Source organism: Centrocercus urophasianus, unplaced genomic scaffold (genome assembly GCF_019232065.1).
Source record: "Centrocercus urophasianus isolate 14NV4802_14NV808 unplaced genomic scaffold, USGS_Curo_1.0 seq_10, whole genome shotgun sequence".
In the NCBI taxonomy this organism is placed as follows: Eukaryota; Metazoa; Chordata; class Aves; order Galliformes; family Phasianidae; genus Centrocercus; species Centrocercus urophasianus.
The window spans coordinates 17,799,057-17,820,911 of NW_024884142.1; the positions used below are offsets into that span (position 1 = coordinate 17,799,057).

At 36.9% G+C, this 21,855-nt stretch overlaps 1 protein-coding gene across 1 annotated transcript in view; it reads right to left on the bottom strand.

Annotated features, from left to right (window-relative positions):
* DST (dystonin) overlaps nucleotides 1–21,855 on the bottom strand; it is a 293,027-nt gene that overhangs the window by 87,142 nt on the left and 184,030 nt on the right. The window contains 10 exon segments of the mRNA XM_042829656.1: nucleotides 535–691; nucleotides 2,410–2,576; nucleotides 2,758–3,075; nucleotides 3,338–3,546; nucleotides 4,889–5,012; nucleotides 7,593–7,769; nucleotides 9,108–9,653; nucleotides 11,306–11,587; nucleotides 11,850–12,083; nucleotides 13,441–13,593. Coding sequence (XP_042685590.1) covers nucleotides 535–691; nucleotides 2,410–2,576; nucleotides 2,758–3,075; nucleotides 3,338–3,546; nucleotides 4,889–5,012; nucleotides 7,593–7,769; nucleotides 9,108–9,653; nucleotides 11,306–11,587; nucleotides 11,850–12,083; nucleotides 13,441–13,593 — 2,367 coding nt within the window.

Sequence of the window (21,855 nt, forward strand, 5' to 3'; positions counted from 1 at the left end):
AGTACAGGAAGAGAGTAAGAAAGAAGAAATGACGAAGAGTTACTAACAACCCTCTCTCTCGATTCTCACTGCACCACTTGGGGCAGAGAAGAGTGAAAAGCAAGAAGTGATAGAATAAAGTTGAGCTTAGGAAATAAGGAGTTATACAGAGGGACAGTGTTTTAATTTTGTTTTTCTATCTCACCTTCCTACACTGTTTTAAATTGGCAATCAATCTTCCACAATTACAGATTTTGTTGCCAACGACAGTAATTGGTGAGTGATCCCCCTTCCTTACCCTGACCTGTGACCCATTGTATTTTCTCCCCCTGTCCTGCAGAGGACAGGGAATGAGAGCATCTGGGTGGGGACTTGGCAGCCAGCTAAGATCAGCCCACCATAAGTACACCCAAACATGCAAAGGAAATGTTAATGTAAATGCAGACTGCAAGTCCAATTACTGTGACTGCTTATAACTTCTGTCTGTTCTTTTGTTCCTAACAGATGCCCTCTTTCCTTTGACTGTATTTTTCTCGTCATATTACAGTGTCATACCAATGTATCTTCCAAAGGCTTCTTTAACTCTTCCGTATTCAGGGAGGGCTGTGCAGCAGGTATTCGTTCTGTCGTCTCTTTTATCCATTTCTTTAAAGATTCTACAAGTAGCTCAAAGGTATCAATTTCTTTCTGACAAGATGATACATCCTCTTCTCTAGACAATCAAAGACAACAAAAGAAATTGAGCACTGAATGACAGCATTCCTTCCAATAATTAAATCAACAGATATTGCTAAATCTGATATTGCTATTCCTGTACTTAGTGATAACCTCAAAACTAGCTGCAGGGAGTACAGAGACAGATCTGTGAGTTTTCTGCAAGAAGAGAACACATCCATCTTTGTGATATTTGACAGAATTACAGAATCATAGGGGCTGGAAGGGGCCTCTGGAGATCATTTTGTCCAATTCCCTGCTAAAGCAGGTTCCTTACAGTAGGTTACACCAGAAAGCATCCAGATGGGTTTTGAATATTTCCACAGAAGGAGACTCCACAACCTGTATGGGCAACCTGTTCCAGTGCGTTGTCAACCTCAAAGTAAAGATTTTCTTCATGTTTTTATGTTTTTTTCCTTATGTTTTTATGGAACTTTCTGTGTTCCAGTTTGTGCCCACTGACCCTTGTTATGTCATTAGGCACCATTAAAATGAGCCCGGCCCCATTCACCCATTAGATATTTACAAGCATTGACAAGTTAGAGGTATCGTGGAGAGACAGCCTCTTGTCCCAGCACTTGTAATTTACTCATCTTCTACCTGAACATGACTTGATCTTAAAGCAATATGTCAGTAGTGCTGGTGAACTAATCATACCCAGTAGCATGCAAAAAGAAAGCAAAAAAAATCATACTTCAATTGTACATCAGATCAATCCTGATCAGATAAACCCTGACACAAGGCACTGACTCACAAGAACAAGCAGCAAAATAAACACACAGATGACTGTGTAAGTGATAAAAGCAAAACAAGCATTGAAAAAAATACTGGTGGGAGTTGTGAGTAAAAACTCGTAACACAAGGAAACTCATAACACAATTCATATCACTAGCACACAGCATTTTGATACCTTAGTAAAATAACAAGACATCTAAGAAATGTCTTCACTGCATCATTTTGGATTTTGAAGAAAGGTCTCCAAGTATTTTCATAAATCAGGACCTATTTAATAGCTTATACATGCTTATACATGCTTAATAAATACATGCTTAATAATAACATGCTTATAATAGCTTATACATGCTCTTGGTGTGTAGGGAAGATGTCTAAAGCTAGCGTTGTCACTATGATCAGGAAAGGAATTTTCATGTCATATATTAATGAAGTTTTAATACTTCAGTTTGCATCCCAAATGACCTGAATGAAGATTTCAACTGCCTTGGAAGCAAGCCTGGTTTAGAGATTACCGTTTTGACAGAATCTGAAATTTTTTAGACCAAAAAATTAATAATTTTACAAATATTATTAGAATGTGGAAAATCCAGTTTTGCTATACAGGTAAATGGATGCTATAATAATTTCCTCAGTTTTTCTTTGCAGCTTGATTCCAAACAGTATATGAAATTAATTTGCACAAAGAAGAATTTTTATTCTATCAGAGAAGGAGAAAAGTAAAACAGCTTCCTTAGTACTTACAGGACTCACAATATATTCATGAAATTTGGAAAAAGCTACTTGTCCGTAATGTAGACAGCCTGAGACAGATAAAGTAGCTACTGAAGTATTTCTATACTGAATTGCTCTTTTTTTTTTTTTTTTTTAAATGAAAAATCCTCCGAAATCTCTTGAATTGCACACAAAAGGATAGTGGTCACTATCAATAACAACATTTATTAGCCTAAAAGGTGGAAACATTTCAATAATTGTTTGACTTACTTTTCCTTTACAGTCTCCTCTATCTCTCTGAATTTTTTTGACAAAGCATTTACTTTTTCTAGTACCAATGCTTTATCCCCAGGAAGAGCGTGTAAAGACAGTTCTTCAAGAAGGTTCTGCAAAACTTCCAGGTCTTTCTTATGTTTTGCTAATTCTATACTAGCCTCCTGCAAAACACAAATATATTCTTCATGTTAGATTATGCAATCAGTTGTCCAAAATTAAATTTGTTACTTTAGCCAAGCAATTGAAGCTATGAAACAAGCATGTCTTATTTATTGTTCTGTCACTTAAAGGAGCAAGACTAGATAGATATGCACACAGTATACAAATGGAATGGCACAGTACCTGCATGTACTGAGACACTTCACTAACATCCTTTCTTGGTGCCTCAGTCTCACTGAGAGCCTGGTTTTTCTCATCTAGGAATGACTGGAGTTTCTCTGACAGATCTTCAAATAATTCCACTTTAGTCTTCAACTCCTCCATTTTCATAAGTTTTTCCTTATGCTTCTTACTTGCTGCAGAAAAACGTCCAGCAAGTTCACTCATTTTGGCTTGCAGTGAGGATGCAGTGGATGGATCTGCTGTTTCCATGAACTTCTTCACTTTGTCATTCATAGTGTTTATACTGCTTTGACGACCAGCAATGTCTTGTTCTAGCATCTGAAACAAGTAAAAAACCGCTCTGTATTGCTTATAGATAAATTTTAAAAGTAGAACTGGTCCACCATATGAAGCAACAAATTAGTTCAGCTGAACCAACAGCATACATCTGTTTCAGTTACAAATATTTTTATGTATAGTTTCAGCTAATGCAGCAGTATCTTTCACTGGGTATTTTGAATCCGTTAAGGATGACAATGTAATATTTTGATTATTTCTTGAAATCTTAATATAAAAATTTCTTTCAAAGTATGCTACTTACAATGCTTTTACTAATGATATCTTGAATAGCAGCAGAATTCAAAGGCACTTGATCTTGTTCTTCAAGGCTCTTTTCAACACCTTCCATCCAATCCAGCATTTCATCCAAGCCATCCTGCACACTTAGGGATCGAGTCAATGTTATTTGGAGCTTCTCATTCCTTTCATTCACAGACTTGGATAAATTGTCATATCTCTCCACAATATCATCTGATAAAGAGAAAATACATTTCAAATGTTTCTGTTAGCCAAACCAAACTTTTAACTCATTTTATTAGTTCTCACAGGTAAATGTGAGTCAAAAGTTACCTGTATCAGAAGCAAGTAAAACCACTAGCTGTATTCAGTAGAAATGCATGAGGAAAGACCAGAATCAAGTACAGCCAAGAAGCTCAGTGCACAAGTAAAATGAAAGAGCAGCTCACAGCTATGCTCCCAAATTTTTGGAACCTGGTTCCCACGTGCCACACAGTTCAGCCAAGACACCATGTAGCTCCAGCTTATGACAGTTGACAGTTCCCAAGAAATAAAACAGCAAGTAAAACAGTTACTCTACAGCTATGTCTCCTACTTTATTGCTGGAGCTAAACAGGTTTTCCTAAATGGTCCACAATCACGGAGCCCATCCAAACCGCAGCCTGTGGGAGAACCCAAGGAGGATCAGGTAGATGTTTCCTGAAGGAACTGAGACCTATGGACTGTCCACACTGGAGCAGGTCTCCCCTGAAGGACTGTGGCCTATAGAGAGGCTCCAGGCTGGAACAGGAGAAAATTGGGAGGACAACAGACCAGCAGAATGGAACAGTTACTGGCTGACCACAGCCTCCATTTCTTAGTCCCTTGCACTGCTTGGTGAGGGGGTAGTGGAATTGGTAATGAAGGAGTTAAAGTGAGTCAAAGAAGAAGGCAGGTGGCAGGAGGTGCTTTACTTTTTTTGAATTTGTTTTTCAGCATCTGAATCTGTTATCCAGTTAGCAATAAATTTAAGTTGCCTGTTTTGCCTGTGACAGTAATTAGTAAGTGATCTCCCTGTCTTCATCTCAGCCCATGAGCTTTTCCTCACAGTCCTTCTCATCCTGTTGAGGAGGGAGAGTGACTAAGTGACTGTGAAGGACATCACGCAAAAACCAAGGTCAGCCCACCACATAAAGATACTTGAAATGTGAAGGAAGTTTGGCTAAGCAAATTTGAAGTAATTGTTTGGAAATATTTTCCTTGAACACGAATATACCCCTACCCAGTGGAGCACTCATGTTCCTCAGCAAAATACTAAGTGCTTGACTTGGTAATCTTAAACATAGGAATTAAGCACAATCTTTCTCTCTGGAAAAAAAAAAAAAAAAAAAAAAAGTAAAAAATAAAATGATGCATTTTAAGTGAAAAGCAGAGGAAACAGAGCAACAATGAAGTTATGGTGTTGCAACAGCTTGTAGTTCAACAAAAAATGTACTTGAGCAGTGACACAGATGTGGAAACTGCATTTTCTTTCTTCTACTACCTGCATGTAGACATAAGTGATATAAATTAGCATTAAGAAAAATAAGCATTTTACCCAGTGTTTTCTGAATCTCCTCTTTGTCTGATGCCAACTCTTTCCTTGAATCCAAAAGCACTTCAGCAGCTTTTTTAAGTTTTTCTACAGCAATTTGGTGATTAGACACTTGTCCTTGGAGAACCTGTAAAATTCCATAATTGTTAATAACTCTGTTGAATATAGCTAAAAGTTACACATGCAAGGCTTGAGATATGCCAATATATACAGTCTAAACATGTCCTGAGAATAAACTAACATAATGCGTGACTTCTCTATAATGAAAATATTAACCTTGGTCTTCTGGACCATGTTTTAGTTTATTTGCCATCATTTTTATGTTCTGTTCCACAATACTCAAATGATTTTCTTGTATTTTGCATTTTGAAGATACATCTTTTGATTACTTGAAAACACTGCACTAACTCAAATGATATCCAAAAGAAAAATAAACGTATTTTTCAACTCAGCATCAGTGAACAAGGAGAAAAACATTGTCAGCAGTAGTAATCACCCACCCAACATCAGTTATACTGACAAAGGATCAGGCTGATAAAACAAAGTCATCAACTTCACAGTTTCAAAGCCTCCTGGAGCCAGAAACACTCAGTTTCAACTAGATTTTCTCTCTAACAAAAGAACATAAGTTTAGAGGATACCTGACTTAGAGGCTCGGTTCAGTCAGCAGAGAAACTGAAAGAACTTCTGAAAGTAGCTTTTACTCTTCAGAGTATAAACGTACTTCAGCGTAAATAGCCTCTGAATTATTTCAGGACCCGGTGTTAGTGTATGTGATAAATCTTTGTCTTGAATCACTTGAATATTGTAGAAGCTCAAAAGGAAGTGACCTCTCATTTTTTTCTGACACATGCTATCACTACAAACATACAATTCAATCCCATCTGCCATGCCAGGACAATGAAGTCGTATCAGTGAATTCAGCATCAATATGCATAGCAAAACATACCCCACTCATAGAATAAAATTCAGATAAAGAAGAGGAATTTTCCTTACGCTTGAGAAATATATGTACTTGTAAATGAATAAATAAATAAATAAAATACCAACAAAAAACAAGACATACCAGAAAACCTTGTATGCTGATGGAAAGCAAGCAAGCTTACACCACAGTCACTGAAGATTATTTTGAAGAACAGCTAATCCCCATAAAAAGATTAGACTCCACCATACAGCCAAGGCCTGTGTGTAGCTGGATTATCTGCTGCATGTGTTGGCTGGAAGGGACAGCTTTAAATTGCAACACCTGACTGTAGAAATACTCTGTTTTGCTTTCATTAATTGGCTTTCTTCCTTCAATCTGCTTTTTTTTCTCTTGCTTTCAATCTTTTGACACTTTGTACCCTCTCCATTCTTCCCTACTTATATTCCTGGAGTGCTCTTTTGTGTGGCAGGTAATCCACGTAGGCTTTTCACAAAAGAAACCCAATACTCATGCCTTTTGTATTGCTTGCATGAAAATTGGCATTATAAGGGATATAATTCCTCCTGGCATAAGGGACAAAAGTTTAAATGGAGCTTCAAATTGTAATTGGCATTATTTCTACTTTTCTAGCGCTTGGTAGCACAAATGAACCTCAACTGTTTCAATGTTAAAAGTCCAAAATTAACACTTTCATTTGTGGTTTTCTGAAGTCTTACATAATCACTATGATTTGTCTCCCCTGATGTATCACATATATCAAAGAGTTGGGCAATACCAGTTTGAAAGATTTGAAGGTTTGAAAGATTCTGTGTAGTCAGTGTACTGCTTTTCAGACTCTTCTAAACAAAATGGTGAAAGCATCCGCCTTCCAAGAGGCACTGACTATTGTTTATCAGCAGCAAACATACCAGACCTGCACAGACCTTCCATGTAACACATATAAAACAGAGATGAAATGTCTGAATAATAGCTTTGCTTACTGAGAAATGAAGAAGGAATTTGCATTTGAATTATGGTACAGATAATTGAATGTGTTTATGAAAATGTAAAAGTCAGCCTAAAAATGACAGACGGTACATAACTTTACACAAGCCATCACATTCTTTGGTTCCTAAAGCCTCCTCTAAACCTACAGTGCCTAACTAGTGTTTTAACTTCATGAGCTCCATCACCATCCTGTCTTGCCTATGCCAGGATTTACATAAAGTTGTGAGTTAGTCTTTCAGTGGGAAAAAAACAAAACAAAACAAAACAGTTTTTGTGTGCATTGCAAATTATGTTATATCCATTCTTAATGGGAGATGTAGCACTGGGTATAACTGGAGGAGGCAAACAGATCACATACTGCTGATCTGCTGTGATCCCTTACTGGGGATAATGATGCAAAACAGAAATGTGAATAGAAAAAAAGGTCAGAGACAACAAATGGCCTTTGTTCATCAGGAACTCAGTCACAAGCCCTATCCTCACAGCAAACTGGAATTGCTAAATCATTTATTAGTTCAAAAACTTACCAGATTTTTACCTCTTGTTTGCTAAGTGTTAGAAAATACATCTAGCTTTCATCACTGCTAGTGGTATTTTGGTCTCCCATTTTATTTTCACTCTAGTTCTATTCAGATAACATTCTAGACAGATTGAGAACTATAAACATTGCCTGTAGACTTGCAAGACAAGAATTTGGCCTGCAGCCACTTGGATTATATTAGATAATCCATTTTTTTCCAACAAAAAGCAGTTCCTTTTAGGACAGAAGTGCTTCTGTTTTTTAAAGCTTTTCACCTTGGTTTCTTCCAGTTGTCTTTGGAGATTTTTGGGATCCACAGCAATTGGCTCAGATAGTTGTTTGTTCACAGCTACTTCAGAGGCCTGAAGACCTGACAGAAGTCCAGATGAAGCATCTTCATAATGCTGGTATTTATCTGCCAAGTCTTTAAGGTTATTTCCAAGGATGCTACACTAAAAGAGTAGAAAACAAACATGGAAATATCCAGGCGTTAAACTCTGCGTTGTATTTCATAACAATCTCAAAATAATATTCTCACATCCTGAAATACTGCATGTTTTTTTCCTGCCATTATTCCATTGACTAACTGATCTCTAAACTAAGCTAAGACAGCTGGGCAGGCTGGACAGTTCCCTCTAGTTCGTGCTTCTCAAGAGTGATTTCGGATCAATGCACCAAAAACAGCAAACTGTACTCTAACCCACTGTACTAGAATAGGGTAAGCTTCAGGAAAACTTGATCCTCCAAATTAAAGATTGTTTATCAGCATTGTGACACCAAAAATATATTCAGAAAAAGGCATAAATTTCACTAGAATTGGTAGCATATGTTCATTAAAATACAGAGAACAGCTTTTTGTTTTCATAATATCTGCCCTGTAAATCCAAAATGATATAGCTCCTCCTATAAGTCCTATATTTTAGTATGCTCCTAAAATATACATGGTGAAACATCACATAAAAAAGCCAGTGGAACTATTTCAGTCTTTTCACACTTAAAATCTGACCATATCAAGTCATAATATTTATAAACAGCTATTTTAAATAATATTTAAAAAGTTATTTTAAATATTTCTATTTTGAACCTAAGGTACATTGTATTTCAATATTTACATTTGGTATTTGATCACCACCTGCTGGGCAAATATGTAACTCACTCACATAAGCAATTAAAGAACAGCTTTTAGATTCAAGATGCAAGCATATAAACTCACACATATCTACATATATTAGATATAAAAAATATATTTATAAAAACAATCTACAACTTGAAAGATTTCACAAAACTTGGAAGGTCTCACTTGCAAATTCCGAGCTTCAAGTTCTTGATTTACTAAGATAAATCTATTTTGTGTTGATTTGTTCTGCATATTTATTGTCAAATACTTAAGGCACCTCTGTAACGTCTATGCTAAATGTGTATATGTGAAGGGAAGAATTTGGCAAGTTAACCCAAGTGAGATCACAAATAAAGTTATTGAGATAGGTCTTTTACATGGATAATAGTAAGTTCTTAAAAAAAATTCACAATTATATCTTTAAATTCACACTCAAACTAAAAACAAGGAAGAAAACTTCAACCATTCAGAGCATTAGACTAAAGCAGAACTTTGGAAAAGCCTCTTGTGGATATGTTTTTCCAGAGGAATTTTGTTAATTCCAGAGGAATTCTTAGTTAAGAAGCAAAGAATTTAAAATTTCCCACAGTAATTTGTTTCATTAATTAACCCCTCTTTATACAAGTTGCCAAAATCACTGTAGTCTTTCCTACTCTGCGTAAATAAAACTTACCTTAGTGTAGAGAGATTTAAAACGATCTGAAGCGCTATCCAGTTTATTTTGCACTTCAGCATAAGTAGCCGAAGTATCAATACCATCTTTGTCAACCTTGACACCATCTCTTTTGCTACATGACCTTGCAGCATCCAAAACTCTTTGTCCAGAAATTGTAATATACCGTAAATCACCCTTGTGAGATATAACGTCTTCTGAAAAACTCTTCTGCCTTTTCAATTTGACCATAATACCACTGAAGTCAGAAGCACCAGCCTCCAAGTTGTCAAGCTCCTGTTCTGCCTGCTGCAGCCAGGTTTCAAATTCACTATAGTCTCTATCAAATTTCTCAAGTTCTTCCCTCAGAGAATGAGTCATCTTCATCTTCCGTTCTGATTCAGCTAAAGCAGTCTCGTACTGAGCCTTCAGCTCTTTCATGTTCCGCTGCATCTTCTCTTTTTCTTCAGGAGAAAGGTAGTGTCCTTGCTTCTCAAGTAGTGCCTGAGCAGACTGAGTTGCTATTATGACAGCCTGCTGCTGTGAAATAATTTTCTCATGTTGAGCCTGCAAGAAAAAGTTGAAAGAATACATGACCAGTCCTTTGTCAACTGATTTCATTACACAAGAACTGTCCTGAAATCTGTGCTGAATCTTGTTTAGAAATGATGAGTAAAAAGAAGTCCATCAAAACAAAACTAGCTTTTCTATTTTTCCTGCTATTTATTTGAAAACATTTTTTGAGTAATTTGAGAGAACACTTGACTGCTGGTCACTAGATTTCTGTGCAGCTTCAAAATTTGAAGAAACAGCCAGTGGTAATTTTAGCCAAACACACAGTCCATGAATACTCCATTCAGTATTCAGATGTCACTGGAACTAGGAAATATGAGGATATATACTCAATAATTTATTTATTGTTTTATACTTGGGACGACATGCTTAATGTAATCAACATTTTCCTCGTTCTCTGTCACAAAATAGAATTCACTAAATAAAATACCAAAAGGTAGGCAAATTTTTAAATCAGAAGTGTTCCACTTCACTTAAAATATACTGTAGTTCCATTTCAAATAAACAGACCAAAAGGAACGAAAGCATAAGCGCTGAAAAGAGTATAGATATTTCCTTGTTCTATTCTGAGAGAACAAACATTCTTACACAAAGCTTTATTTTTAAATTCCAAGAGCACTGATTCTTATCAAATATACTTGATCATAAAACTGAGCCTTTTGACATTAAAGATCAAGAAACATTCTGTGCATGTAAATTGTTTCAAAAACATCTAAAATAACATGACATAGGAACTACTCCTATGCTAAATAAAATCCACATTTCACATTGATTCTTCCAAAAAATCTTGTCTTAAAGGTTCTCATTTCCTACGTAAAATAATTATGTAAAATGGACTGGTATGACTCTCCCCTATTCTATACTGGATAAAAACCCAGCAGGTATTGGGCACAGGAGCAAACAAACAAACAAACAAATAAAAAATAAAATCATTCTGAAAAAGAAAAAATGTTATTGAAAAAAAAAACCAAAAAAAAAAACAGGAAAGAAAGTTCAAACTGGTACCAGCAATCAGCAGTATCAGTTTATCTACACATCCACCAAACCACACCAAACCACACAAAAGTTCTTGGTTGCTAAAATGTAAATCAATAAAGGCCATAAGGTGCCTCCGATTAATTTATCTGGAAAACCTGTTTTTAAAATGCTGCACTGTGGTTTGATGTAATTCATCCTTCTGAAGCCTTTAAATAGTGTTTGCCAAACTGTTATCTGCAACTGCTGGAAATCAGTATTCACAAGCAGGGGATTATATTTGGCCATTACAATGATTTTTGAAAAAGCTTCATAAAAAGTATAAATCTATTTTGTTGCTTTTTGCATTTTCTTTCCTTGTAGTAGTAATAAAAATTTGACTGTCCTGTATAAACATCTCTCTATAAAACTTAAGAATAATAGACTCACCATCAGGATTTTCAAAATTTGCTTTTAAAAATATGCTTTTTCTTATTTTGCAGTAAATGATCACAGTAACATCGAAGAACTGACAAATTTGCAATACATTCTGACTACTGAAAATCCTATCACTGTATCACTAACTTCCCATCTTCCATTCCAAAGTCTATTAAAGAAAGGATATTCAACTCTCGTTGAATGAAGACTGACACACTTAGCAAACAACCTGGGAGTAAATCCAGAAGCAGTACCTTGACTTTCTGATACTGTTGATTCAGATTATCGTCTGTGCTTTTCACTAGTCCATCCACCTGAGTTTCAATGTCTTGTTGAATTTCCAGCAGATTACCATTGACATCATCCTCCTCTCCTTCCAAAACCTTCACATCTCCCTCTTCAAAGTGTGTTCCATTCTGTTCTATTGCTTGCTTAAATTTCCTGCCATGCTCTGCTTCTTTATCCACATTTGATAACCAGTCTAAGAGGTTTTCTATTGTATTTTTACTTTCTTCCAGCTGTTCTATGGCTGCAACCTACAATGAAGTTACACAGTTTCAGTTCAGAAATCTTCAGGCACTATATAATAGCACATGCAAACAGTCTATTTAAAACACATCAGCAGTAAAAATGTGTCGAATGGCATGCATTTTACTGCTTATTTCATAAAAAAAAAATAGAACAGCAGTTTCTTAGTCACCCAAATGAAATACTTTATTTCTCCTCAGTATATCAATAGCAAATTGAAAAACGAATCCCCTAAAATACATTAGAAGTTCGAATAAAAGTACGAATAACCTTTTCTGTCTCCTGCTTAATTGCTGTTGTCATAGCTTTATCCAGTTCTTTTTTAGATTCTTCTGCCTTTTGGCTAAGGAGCAAACACTTGGTCTTTGCTTCATTCAGTTTCTGTTCAAGAACAGCCTTGTCCTCTTGCGACAACTTTCCTCCGTTTTCTTTTAAGAAGTTTTCAGTATTTTTCACAATCTCTGCCAATGTCTGGGCACTTGCTCTCATGTCTTTTTGTATCTCCTTTTGAGAAAAAAGAATCCAAAGATGAACCCACATCTTTCTGTTTAACCTTATTACAACTTCCTCTGTTTTGAGGGCAAGCTGCTCTTTTTTAACCACAGAGAATAAATGCAGTATTACTGAACAGCTTATGGGAATATTAGAAAATATTCAGTCCAACATCTGACAGTGTTGATGCAGATCATTCTGTCCTTATCTCTTTCAAGAACAGCTTAGAAATTTAAAAAGAGAAAGAAAGGAAAGAAAGAGAAAGAAAAGAAAGGAACGGAAGAAAAGAAAAAAGAGAAAGAAAGGAAAGAAAGGAAAGAAAGAAGAGAAAGGAACAAAAGGAACGGAAGGAACGGAAGGAACGAAAGGAAAGAAAGAAAGAAAACTGCAATTTGGAACTCAGATTGCTTACACTCCTATCCAGAAGTCTGAATATTAGTCTGTTAGACAATCACAATATTGATATTTATTTAAGAAAAAAAAAAAAGAAATATGCTATATTATTTCTTCTCTCCCAAGAATACACCCATTTAGGTTCTAATTTCTTCAGACAGTTATGTTAACAGGTGCCCTGAGGTATCTATGTTTTTCCACAGATTATAGAGATCTTATACCAACTAGGTGCGTTTCTTTGAAGATAAATAAGGTAAGGCAAGATGAATCAGAAAATTTAAATCTTTACTAATCTTGATTTGGAGCTCTATCCTGTAATTACGGAAAGCCACTACTAGGAGAAGGAGGATGAAGAAAAGTGCCAAGTCCTTCTGTCTTAAAACTATCAAAATCAGAGTTAGTGTCACTCAGGTCAGAGGAAAAGCTTATAGACTGGCTAAAAGCCAAGGTCCTTATAGGAAAGCAAACAAACTGAAAGGACTCTGGTACATAAAACATCTACAAGATTGAAAGCATTGCTAGAAAAAAACAGAACTGTAACCAAAACCTTGCATTTAATTCCTCAAAATACTTTAAGAGGGTGTAAACACTCCACGATAGTAGTTAAAAACCTAGTTATATTATTTTAGAATGATAAAGTGTAATCTTATCACATTTGAGGGAAAAAAAAATCATAAGATGAAGATTCATGTAACAGATTTATACTGCCACCTGAGTGCTTCTTGAAATATCTAGTAAACACACCCTATTCTAGTGTCTTCCAAGTTTCTTACACCCCACTGGTTCATACTGGAGCATATTCATGAGCAGCAGTTTAAAGGCATGCCATTAAGACTTCCCCTTTGGTAGGTCAAACAAATCTATGTTACTCTCTCGATAGTCTTGTTATTCAACAAAGGAGCCTAGTCACTCTCTTCTGCACTCATCTTTCTTTTATATACATAACTATAGATATATATAATAGAATTGCACACACCTCCTGTCTCGTCTGGTACTGTTCTAGCTCAGCCTTGCTGTCTCCAATAACAAGAGACTCTTGTTGTCCAATGAGTCGATTTTCAGTCTGTGTAAGCATATCACATATTTCTTGCAGTTTCTCTTTGCATTCTTGCTGTCGTTCAGCCACATCCTATATTAGAGGCAAATACAATTGAACAATAAAACAAAAACTTTCCTGCTATATGAACTAATAGACATTCAAATAGCAATTAACCTTTGAACATCAATATTGCAAAGCGATCTTTTCAAAAGTATGCTGTAAACATGATAGCAGTGGTACAAATAGCAAGATGAACATATAGAAGTTATGGATAAACCTCAAATATGTTGTAAGTAAAAGAGACCATGTTTGATGGAATTGCCCAAGAGAAGTCTGGCCATGCACATATGTGAAAGATGAAATCTCCAAACGACAGGAGTGAAAGTCCAGTCTCTTTAGCCGCTTGAAACCTGTGGTAAACACTATTAATTCTGCAAAATGATATCAAAACAGAGGTTAGTTGTGATCGTGAGTTAGCTCTTTTTGATATGCATAGGTTACCTGAATAGAAAATGCTGACTCCTTAAGCAGTAGAAAAGAACAAGACATGCAAGAACATTACTGTTATCACATCCTAGAAAAATATCTGTGTCTTTCCTCTACTCAATTTTATATTTATTTGACAAAGTACAGTGGAAGCAAATGTTCTTCAAACAGTAAAATAACTCAAAGCCCTCCAAATGCTGAAACACCTTTCATTATGCACAGGCTGGGGAATGAGGTGGCAACTCTGAATCTTCACAGTGCTTCTACAACAGAGGAGAAGATGCAGTCATACAGCAGCATCCTACCCTTCTTTTACTATCAAAACAAATGTGGCAATGTTTGCCAGCTGCAGCTATGCCAATTCAAGAGGTAATTGTACCAACTTGACTCGTGGTTTTTCCAAAGTCCACCTCTACAATCAGAAATCTGATTCACTCTTATTTCTATCTCTCTAACCTGTCTCAGCCAAAACAAGCTATGATAAAAAAGATTTAAAAATCTGGCACTTGACCATAAATACCTAGAAAATGATCATACAAGCAGATGACATTGCAAGTCAGAGGAAAAGAAAACTGTCAGAAGGATAGAAGTGATAAGCAGTGGTGGGATAGTAAACTTGATGATTAATATAGCTGCAGCCAGAAGAGGACAAAGAGTTCACTGCTTTATTTGGACAATACGTAAAAGAACAGATCCTAATGTCTGAAACTGTACCTGTCCTAACCTAACATATATTTCCTGTGAACTGTCACTGTAACAATGAAAGAGAAAAACGACAACTCTTCAGACTTCATAGAATCATAGAATATCCTGAGTTGGAAGGGGACTCACAAGGATCATCAGCTCCCAGCTCTACACAGGACCACCCAAAAATTCAAACCCAATGTCTGTGAGCACTGTCCAAACACTCCTTAAACTACAGCAGCTTGGGGCCGTTCCCACAGCCCTGTGCAGCCCGTTCCATGCCCACCACCTCTGGTGCAGCCCTGTCCCTCACCCCCAGCTGCCCTCCTCTGCCCCTGTTCCCTCGGGTCCTGTCGTTGTCACACAGAGCAGAGCTCAGCGCTGCCCTGCGCTCCCTGTGAGGAGCTGCAGCCGCCATCAGGCCTCCCCTCAGGTCCTCTGTTCTGGGCTGAACACACCAAGGACCTCAGCACTCCTCGTATACCTTGCCCTTGAGACCCTTCACCATCTTTGTCACATTCCTGAGGATGCTCTCTAACAGTTTTACGTACTTCTTATATTGTGGCACCCAAACCTGCATCCAGTGCTCAAGATGGGGCCACACTAGATCAATCTTTGTAGAACAGTGAATGTGTCTGAAGTGAAAAGGTAGGAATACAGTTAATACTGCCTGCTTAAAATTAAAATTCCTCACCCATAAACAAAAACAGCACACATTTACACAGAAAAGCAAACCTTCTGGTCACCCAGCTCTTGCGCTGCCTGTAACTCAGTTTCTAAACTCTCCACTTGAGATGTTACAGTTTCCTGCACTTCCTGAAAAGATTTCTGAATGGTATTTAAGAGCCTCAGAAGCTGTTTGCTCTGACTGGGAGAAAGATCCTGGGCGTGTTCAGAAATGAAGAACTGAACTTCAAATGCAGTGGACTCCAGTTGCATTTTTGTACAAGCAACCTCTGCAGCAGTGTTCTGTAAGTAAAGACAAGGGAATGAATAGCAAGGAAGACAAATTCAGCACAAATAAAACACACAGTCACTACTTTCTGCACTTAGCTCCTGTTCCAAAGTGCTTTTGAGAGACACTTCAGGCACAGTAAATCAAACCTGTGTCAGAATCACTCTGGCACATTCCATCAAGGGATTTGAATTGGTGTATGGTTTACCTTTGGCACAGTCTATGAGCATATAATAAATAAAATGACCTTGGAAACCTCTATTCTTTCTTTTGCCTTCTAATGCATGTCTGAAAACTGGCTGCCCTTCAACAATAGAGAATTTATGGTGAATATACACTGATGAAATGGCAGGTGTGGTTTAAGTTTCCTAGGTGCTAGGTCTAACCTAAAAATGTTAAAATATTTACTTGAGTGTATTCTCATTTTTAACTCCACAATGAAAAACTTCATTTCCAGCAGTGTATCAAATTATGCCCACAGCTGCACTCCTTGCAGCCCCTATGATAACACAACACAAACTGGAACACGATTAAAGTGCAGTAAAATTACGTTGTTTTTTTTTTTTACATTTACACACAGAGGTGTATGAACATTGCTAAAAATTCATCTGGTTTGTTTTTCACAGCTCACTTCACTCAAGTGGGTAATTAAGAGGTTGTGGGGATTATTTATTATCTTTTCCCCTCTTCTCACAAGTTAATTACAGTTAATTAAAATTAATGAAACTTCAGCAAAGAAAATGGATCTTATGAATAAAGATGTTTTGAAAGATTTAATATTAATAATTGAAATATCTGTAACATCAACTAGATTACCAAGAAGGGTGAGATTTATTATAACAAATGTAAGCAGAATTGATACTTTTCTCAGGAAGTCAAAATGTCCAAAAATTCTAAGGAGAAAAAGCAAATCAACAGTACGTGGATCAGTACAGTGGGTCATCAAGTAATCGTCTCCCAGGTTTGTAAGCAGCTATACAAATACTAGCCAGTAGTTCATACCACACAGTAACAGCTGCCAGAAGCACCAAGCCACAAAGAATACTTACTTTGAGTAGCTTTAAGCTTTGCTTCATATCTTCTATGTCATTGGTATTCACTTTGAAGTCATTCATGATTTTACTGTGTTCTGTGATCCAGTCTGAAAATGTCTGGAGTTTGCTTAAAAGTTGCTGGTGCAATTCTGCAAGCTTAGACTAGGAAAGGGAAGTTGTATATTCATTTATTTATGTGGAATCCTGTCACGTTTTCACACATTTCACACTAAATGAAATCATGCATGCACTTTATATACAGATTTAAAAGAAAATTTTTAAATTGTTAGCCGAATTACCTTAAGAAAAGTAAGACAAAACATACAAATGTACACTGATAAAAACATACCATTTCCAAGTCAACAGAACAGACTATTTGTTTTGCTCGTTTTGAAGACATATCACAGATCATCAAAAATGCTTCCTCCAGATAGTCATAGCTTATCTTTAGCTCTTTAAGTTTCGCTTCAGGAATATCTTTGTGATGAAACTTTAAGAATTCTTCTGTCAACTTCATGTCCTTTTTTAGGATAATTGCAAAGGCAGCCAATCCTGATTCAAATGACTACAAAGAGAACATATATTCAAAATGTGTTAAGCTAATAAGCAAGAAAGACATTATATCTGGTTTACTTAATTACATTCAAATTCACTCCTCACCCCATCTCAGGTCTTCTACTAGCTACATCACTGAAGTACAAGCATAAAGAATACTTTACTGACCTCTAGTTGTTGCAATTGTTCTTTTAGTACTTCCAGGTTGCTACTAATAGGTTTCTGGTTTTCTAGGTGTCTTTTCACCTCTTGAAGCACTGCCAAATGCTCTTGCATTTTGTCTCTTAACTTCAAACATTCCTGTTCTCCATCAACCTGAAAATGGGTTTTAACAATAAACAATAAGGTTTTTGAAACTGACAATTTAAAAATAGGCAATAAAATTTCTTTTAATTCTAATTTTAATTGTTTAAAATCATTTATTTTTGAAATTATTTTTCCAGTTTAATTATTGTCTCCAGCAATTGGAAAGATTCATGTGATTCCTTTGACACAGGGCACACAGCACATACCAGCTGTTGTTACATACCTTGCTAGTGGAATTGTCATCCAGGAGTGTTTCTGTCGTGTAAGCGGGCCCAGTAAAGCCTCTGAAGAGGCTGTCTGTCTTCTCATGCTCCTGGTCACTTTTCCAAGCATCAGATGTGTCATCTGCCAATGTTTTCTCTTTAGGAATTTCTGATCCAAACTCTGACTGTTCTGTTGAGAAAAGAGCACAAAGCCTATCTACTTTGCTTTTACCTTCATGTGCTGTGGTGATGTCAGCACCCTGTGAGCTCGTAAGCAAACTACTTATCAGCTCCTCTAATTTCCTCTTACTTTCATCTCCAGATGACATTTTGAAAATTTTCATAAGTTCAGAAGCCGTAAGATTCACCTCTTGTTCTATTTCACTCTTCATTTCATCTGGATCACTCATCTTCTGGTTACAGAATTCCCGCCGCAGAATATCACGAAGAAGATCAGGACTTCTGCAATCAGGCCAAAGCAATGAAAGTGCATCACCGTCCTTTGTGTCTGTGCACGGTGTGGTATCCATTAATGCCTCTCTAACAGTACTGCTCGTTTGCTTGAGTTGTGACTCATTGAACATGCTGCTTCCAAGCTGGGTGCTTCCAACCATTCTAAGTAAATTTTGCATTAGAATTTTGGTATCAGAGTAACATAGTGGTTCACCTTCCTCCTTGCCGTAAGTATGTCCCGATTTTAATTTCCTTTGTAATATATTATTTAAGCCTTCCATTAGTGTGTCAGGCATTTCTGGTGACTGTGAAAAATCTTTCTTTACTTGAAAATCTTTGGAAGGTCCCATTTTGTTTTCTAATGATTCCATGCATAATTGTTTTTTGAAACCATTTTCAAAGGAAGAAGTCTCGCTGGCCATGAACTTTTCTCCCTTCGTGTTTTTCAGTGCTTCAGATTCTTTCTGGGCAACATTATTCCAGTCAGCCTCTGTGCTGCTCAAAATTGCAGAAGAAAAATCAGTGGAATGTGTATGATTCCCAGAAGGTAGAGCTTCAATCTCATCCCCAGATTCTTTTGCATCCTCAGTGCTTCCTGAGGTACCTGCTTTTATGAGCGTAAATTCATCACCATTGCTGTCCTTTTTTTCTGAAAGGTCTTTAAGAACATTGTGGTTTTGACAGACCAACGTCTCCTTAGTCATGCTAATTTCCTTTGGCTCCACTGAAACAGTTGGGGGGAAGGAGTAAGTGTTAAATTCTCTTGAATGTATTTCTTCCATATTGAGCAGAAATTTTTCATTCAATTTTTCATTCTGTAAACTATTTTTCACCTCTTCTATGTCCTTAAGCCAACAGGATTCAGTTTCATCCAATTCTGAATTGTCTTTTCCTTTTAAGCTTGCTGTACATTGTTCTAGAGAAGATGAAATATTAAAATCTCTCTTAAATTCAGCTGATATCACACCCCTTTCAACGTCAGGCCAAGTTTGACCAATATTTACTTTCTCATTATTTGAAATAATTTCTGTATCAGCTTTAACCGTTGATGCATCAAATATTTCCCCAAGACTTTCCATATGAATGGGACTTTTATTTAGCTCCATGACACCACATTCCTTTTCAATATTTACTCCATTTTCTGCCAGAGTTTCAAAATCTCTTCTTATTTCACCATGCTTCTTGTCGGTAATTGGATGTACTCGGTCACAAAGTGAACTAACATCATCACTAGCATAATGCATACCTGTGAGGAATTTACTCTCCTTTTGGGATGAACTTGCCTTTAGTTGTTCCAAACCAGCCACATCACTTAATGCTTTTTCCTCTGCAAATACTGCTTCTTTTTGTCTTTGCCCATGATCTAAATGTAACACTGGCACAGTACTACAGCTTTTGTTCATGCTGTGAATAAAGTGTTCTGATAGAAGCAAATCTGTCTTAGTATTTTCATCATCTCCAGTAGCTTGCTTTGTAATGAGGAAAGGTGTTACTCTAATGTCAGATATCATAGTATCATCAAGAAAGTGTGTTTTATTATTTTCTTCACTCTTACAGGATATACATTTCGTGTCAAAGGTATTTTCAGACTGAATATCCTCAGTAGTATCTTCTGACATGTTTTCATTTTTGGGAAAAGTTCCGTAGTCATTTTCTGGTTTTTGTTCACTTTCTTGTTTGCCCATACATGTATCAACGCATCTTTTCTCACAGATATCTGATGCAGTTTCACATTTTCCCAAAGATAGTTCTCCATTTCCATGATTAGACTGGAATTGCAAATTATACTCTGTCTTGTGGCCTAAAGAATAGCAATACTCATCAATATTCTGATTATTTTCCTCTCTATTTTCTATGTCCCCTGCAGGAATTAACATCTGGTCATCTCTGCTTTTACACTGATTATGTGAATAAAAAGTATCCATTTCTTCTTCACTGTCAGACTCAGTATCAGAGTCATCATAACTATCATAATCCAGATAGTCATAATCATAGTCTTCCTCCTCCTGTTTTCCTTCCGATTCATACTCACAGTAGTCACTTGCTGCTTTCATTTCATCTTCTTCGTTTCTGTCTCGCTGTGTTTTTGTTTCATACCTCTTCTGAAAAGAACTACAGCATCCCTCCCTTCTTTCTCCACTGCCCAGAGTACCTGGTAATTTTTGTTCCTCTTCAAAGTTCCTTGTTCTTTCTCTTTCCTCTTCAGGGGCTGTTTCCAAAGTTTCAGCAGTTGTAGAAGCTACATTAACACCCTCAGTTAGAGCTGTCTGATTTATGTCTCTAATGTAATGGACGTTCTCTCCAGCATTAGCTGGAAGTTCCTCATAAGAGCTGTTCTCTTCTCTCAGAGCTATCAGACCACCTCTCTCCTCTAGAAATCCTAACGGAACATTCTCTGGCTCTGGTGTATCATCATCCTCCAGCTGTAAGGTACGAAAATCATCATCATCTTGAGGGGTGTCATAGGAATCATCATCAAATTGTGGAGTACCATAGAAATCACTGTCATCATCATCAACCTGAGGAGTTTCATAGGCATCATCATCATCATCATCATCATCATCATCATCATCAAACTGCGAGCTGTCCTCTTCTGAGACTGCCTCACTACAATCATGCTGTGAGCAGCTACTTTCAACCTGTGGGATGCTATCACTCCCTTCTAGTGATGAGTCAGAACTACTGTCTCCAGGTAATAACTTGTCAAACACAAGATTGTTTTCTTCTACTGATACGCTTTGTGCCATGCTGTCACTGACCCCCTCAGGTGGTCCATCATGTGTAACAGTACTGGCCTCCAACAAAGGCCTCCACTGTATTTCTCTACTGTTTTCTAGACATAGTTTACTCTGGAAATCAGTACTACCATCCAAAGACTGCCTGCGATGTCTATATGGACAGCTCTCTAGAGATGGCCTATTATGTACATCAGTGTAGTCCAGCGGAGGTTGTTCACTGTGTCCATTACCTTCAAATTGCAGTGTGTCACCACACTGACTATCTGATTCTTCTGGAATTCTGTATTCAGTATCTGTGTTGAAGGATGAACCAAAACTTCCTTGAAAATCATCTTTCTCAACATTACCCAGTGCCATTCTATAACTGTCAGGTTGCAATACATGAGGCTCGTATTTTGTGAAGGTCTTTTCCTGGTCTGTCCAGATTTCATTATCTGACAAGTCATTCACACTCAAGGAACTGTATAAGGTTTTATCATTTCTGTTTTCCTTACCCAGATTATCTGTCATAACAATCTCTTCTTTTTCTGTATCTGACATAAGATTTAGATTTGAGTCATTTGGAAAAACTCCTTCAGTGTTTCTTGAATTTGCTTTCTGATCATTATGCTTATACACTTCTAATGGTGTCCACTCAGAATCCTCCAAAAGACTCTCGAGTGCATTTCTGTTCCTGAAATTTTGAGTGTTACTTTCTACATTTTTAAGTTCTGCAGGTTTATTTAGCAGCATCTCCACAGTAAACTGTGATTGTTCAGTACCAGTATCACTGCAAACATCTGATCTACATGTATCTTTTCTCTGTGAACACGTATAATTCTCCAAATCTTCAAACTGAATTAACTTCTTGTCATCAGAAGTATTTTCAGCACCTGAAGGACCACCTTGAACACTGCCTATAATATTACTGAAGTGGACATTGCCAGCTGACTTTAGAT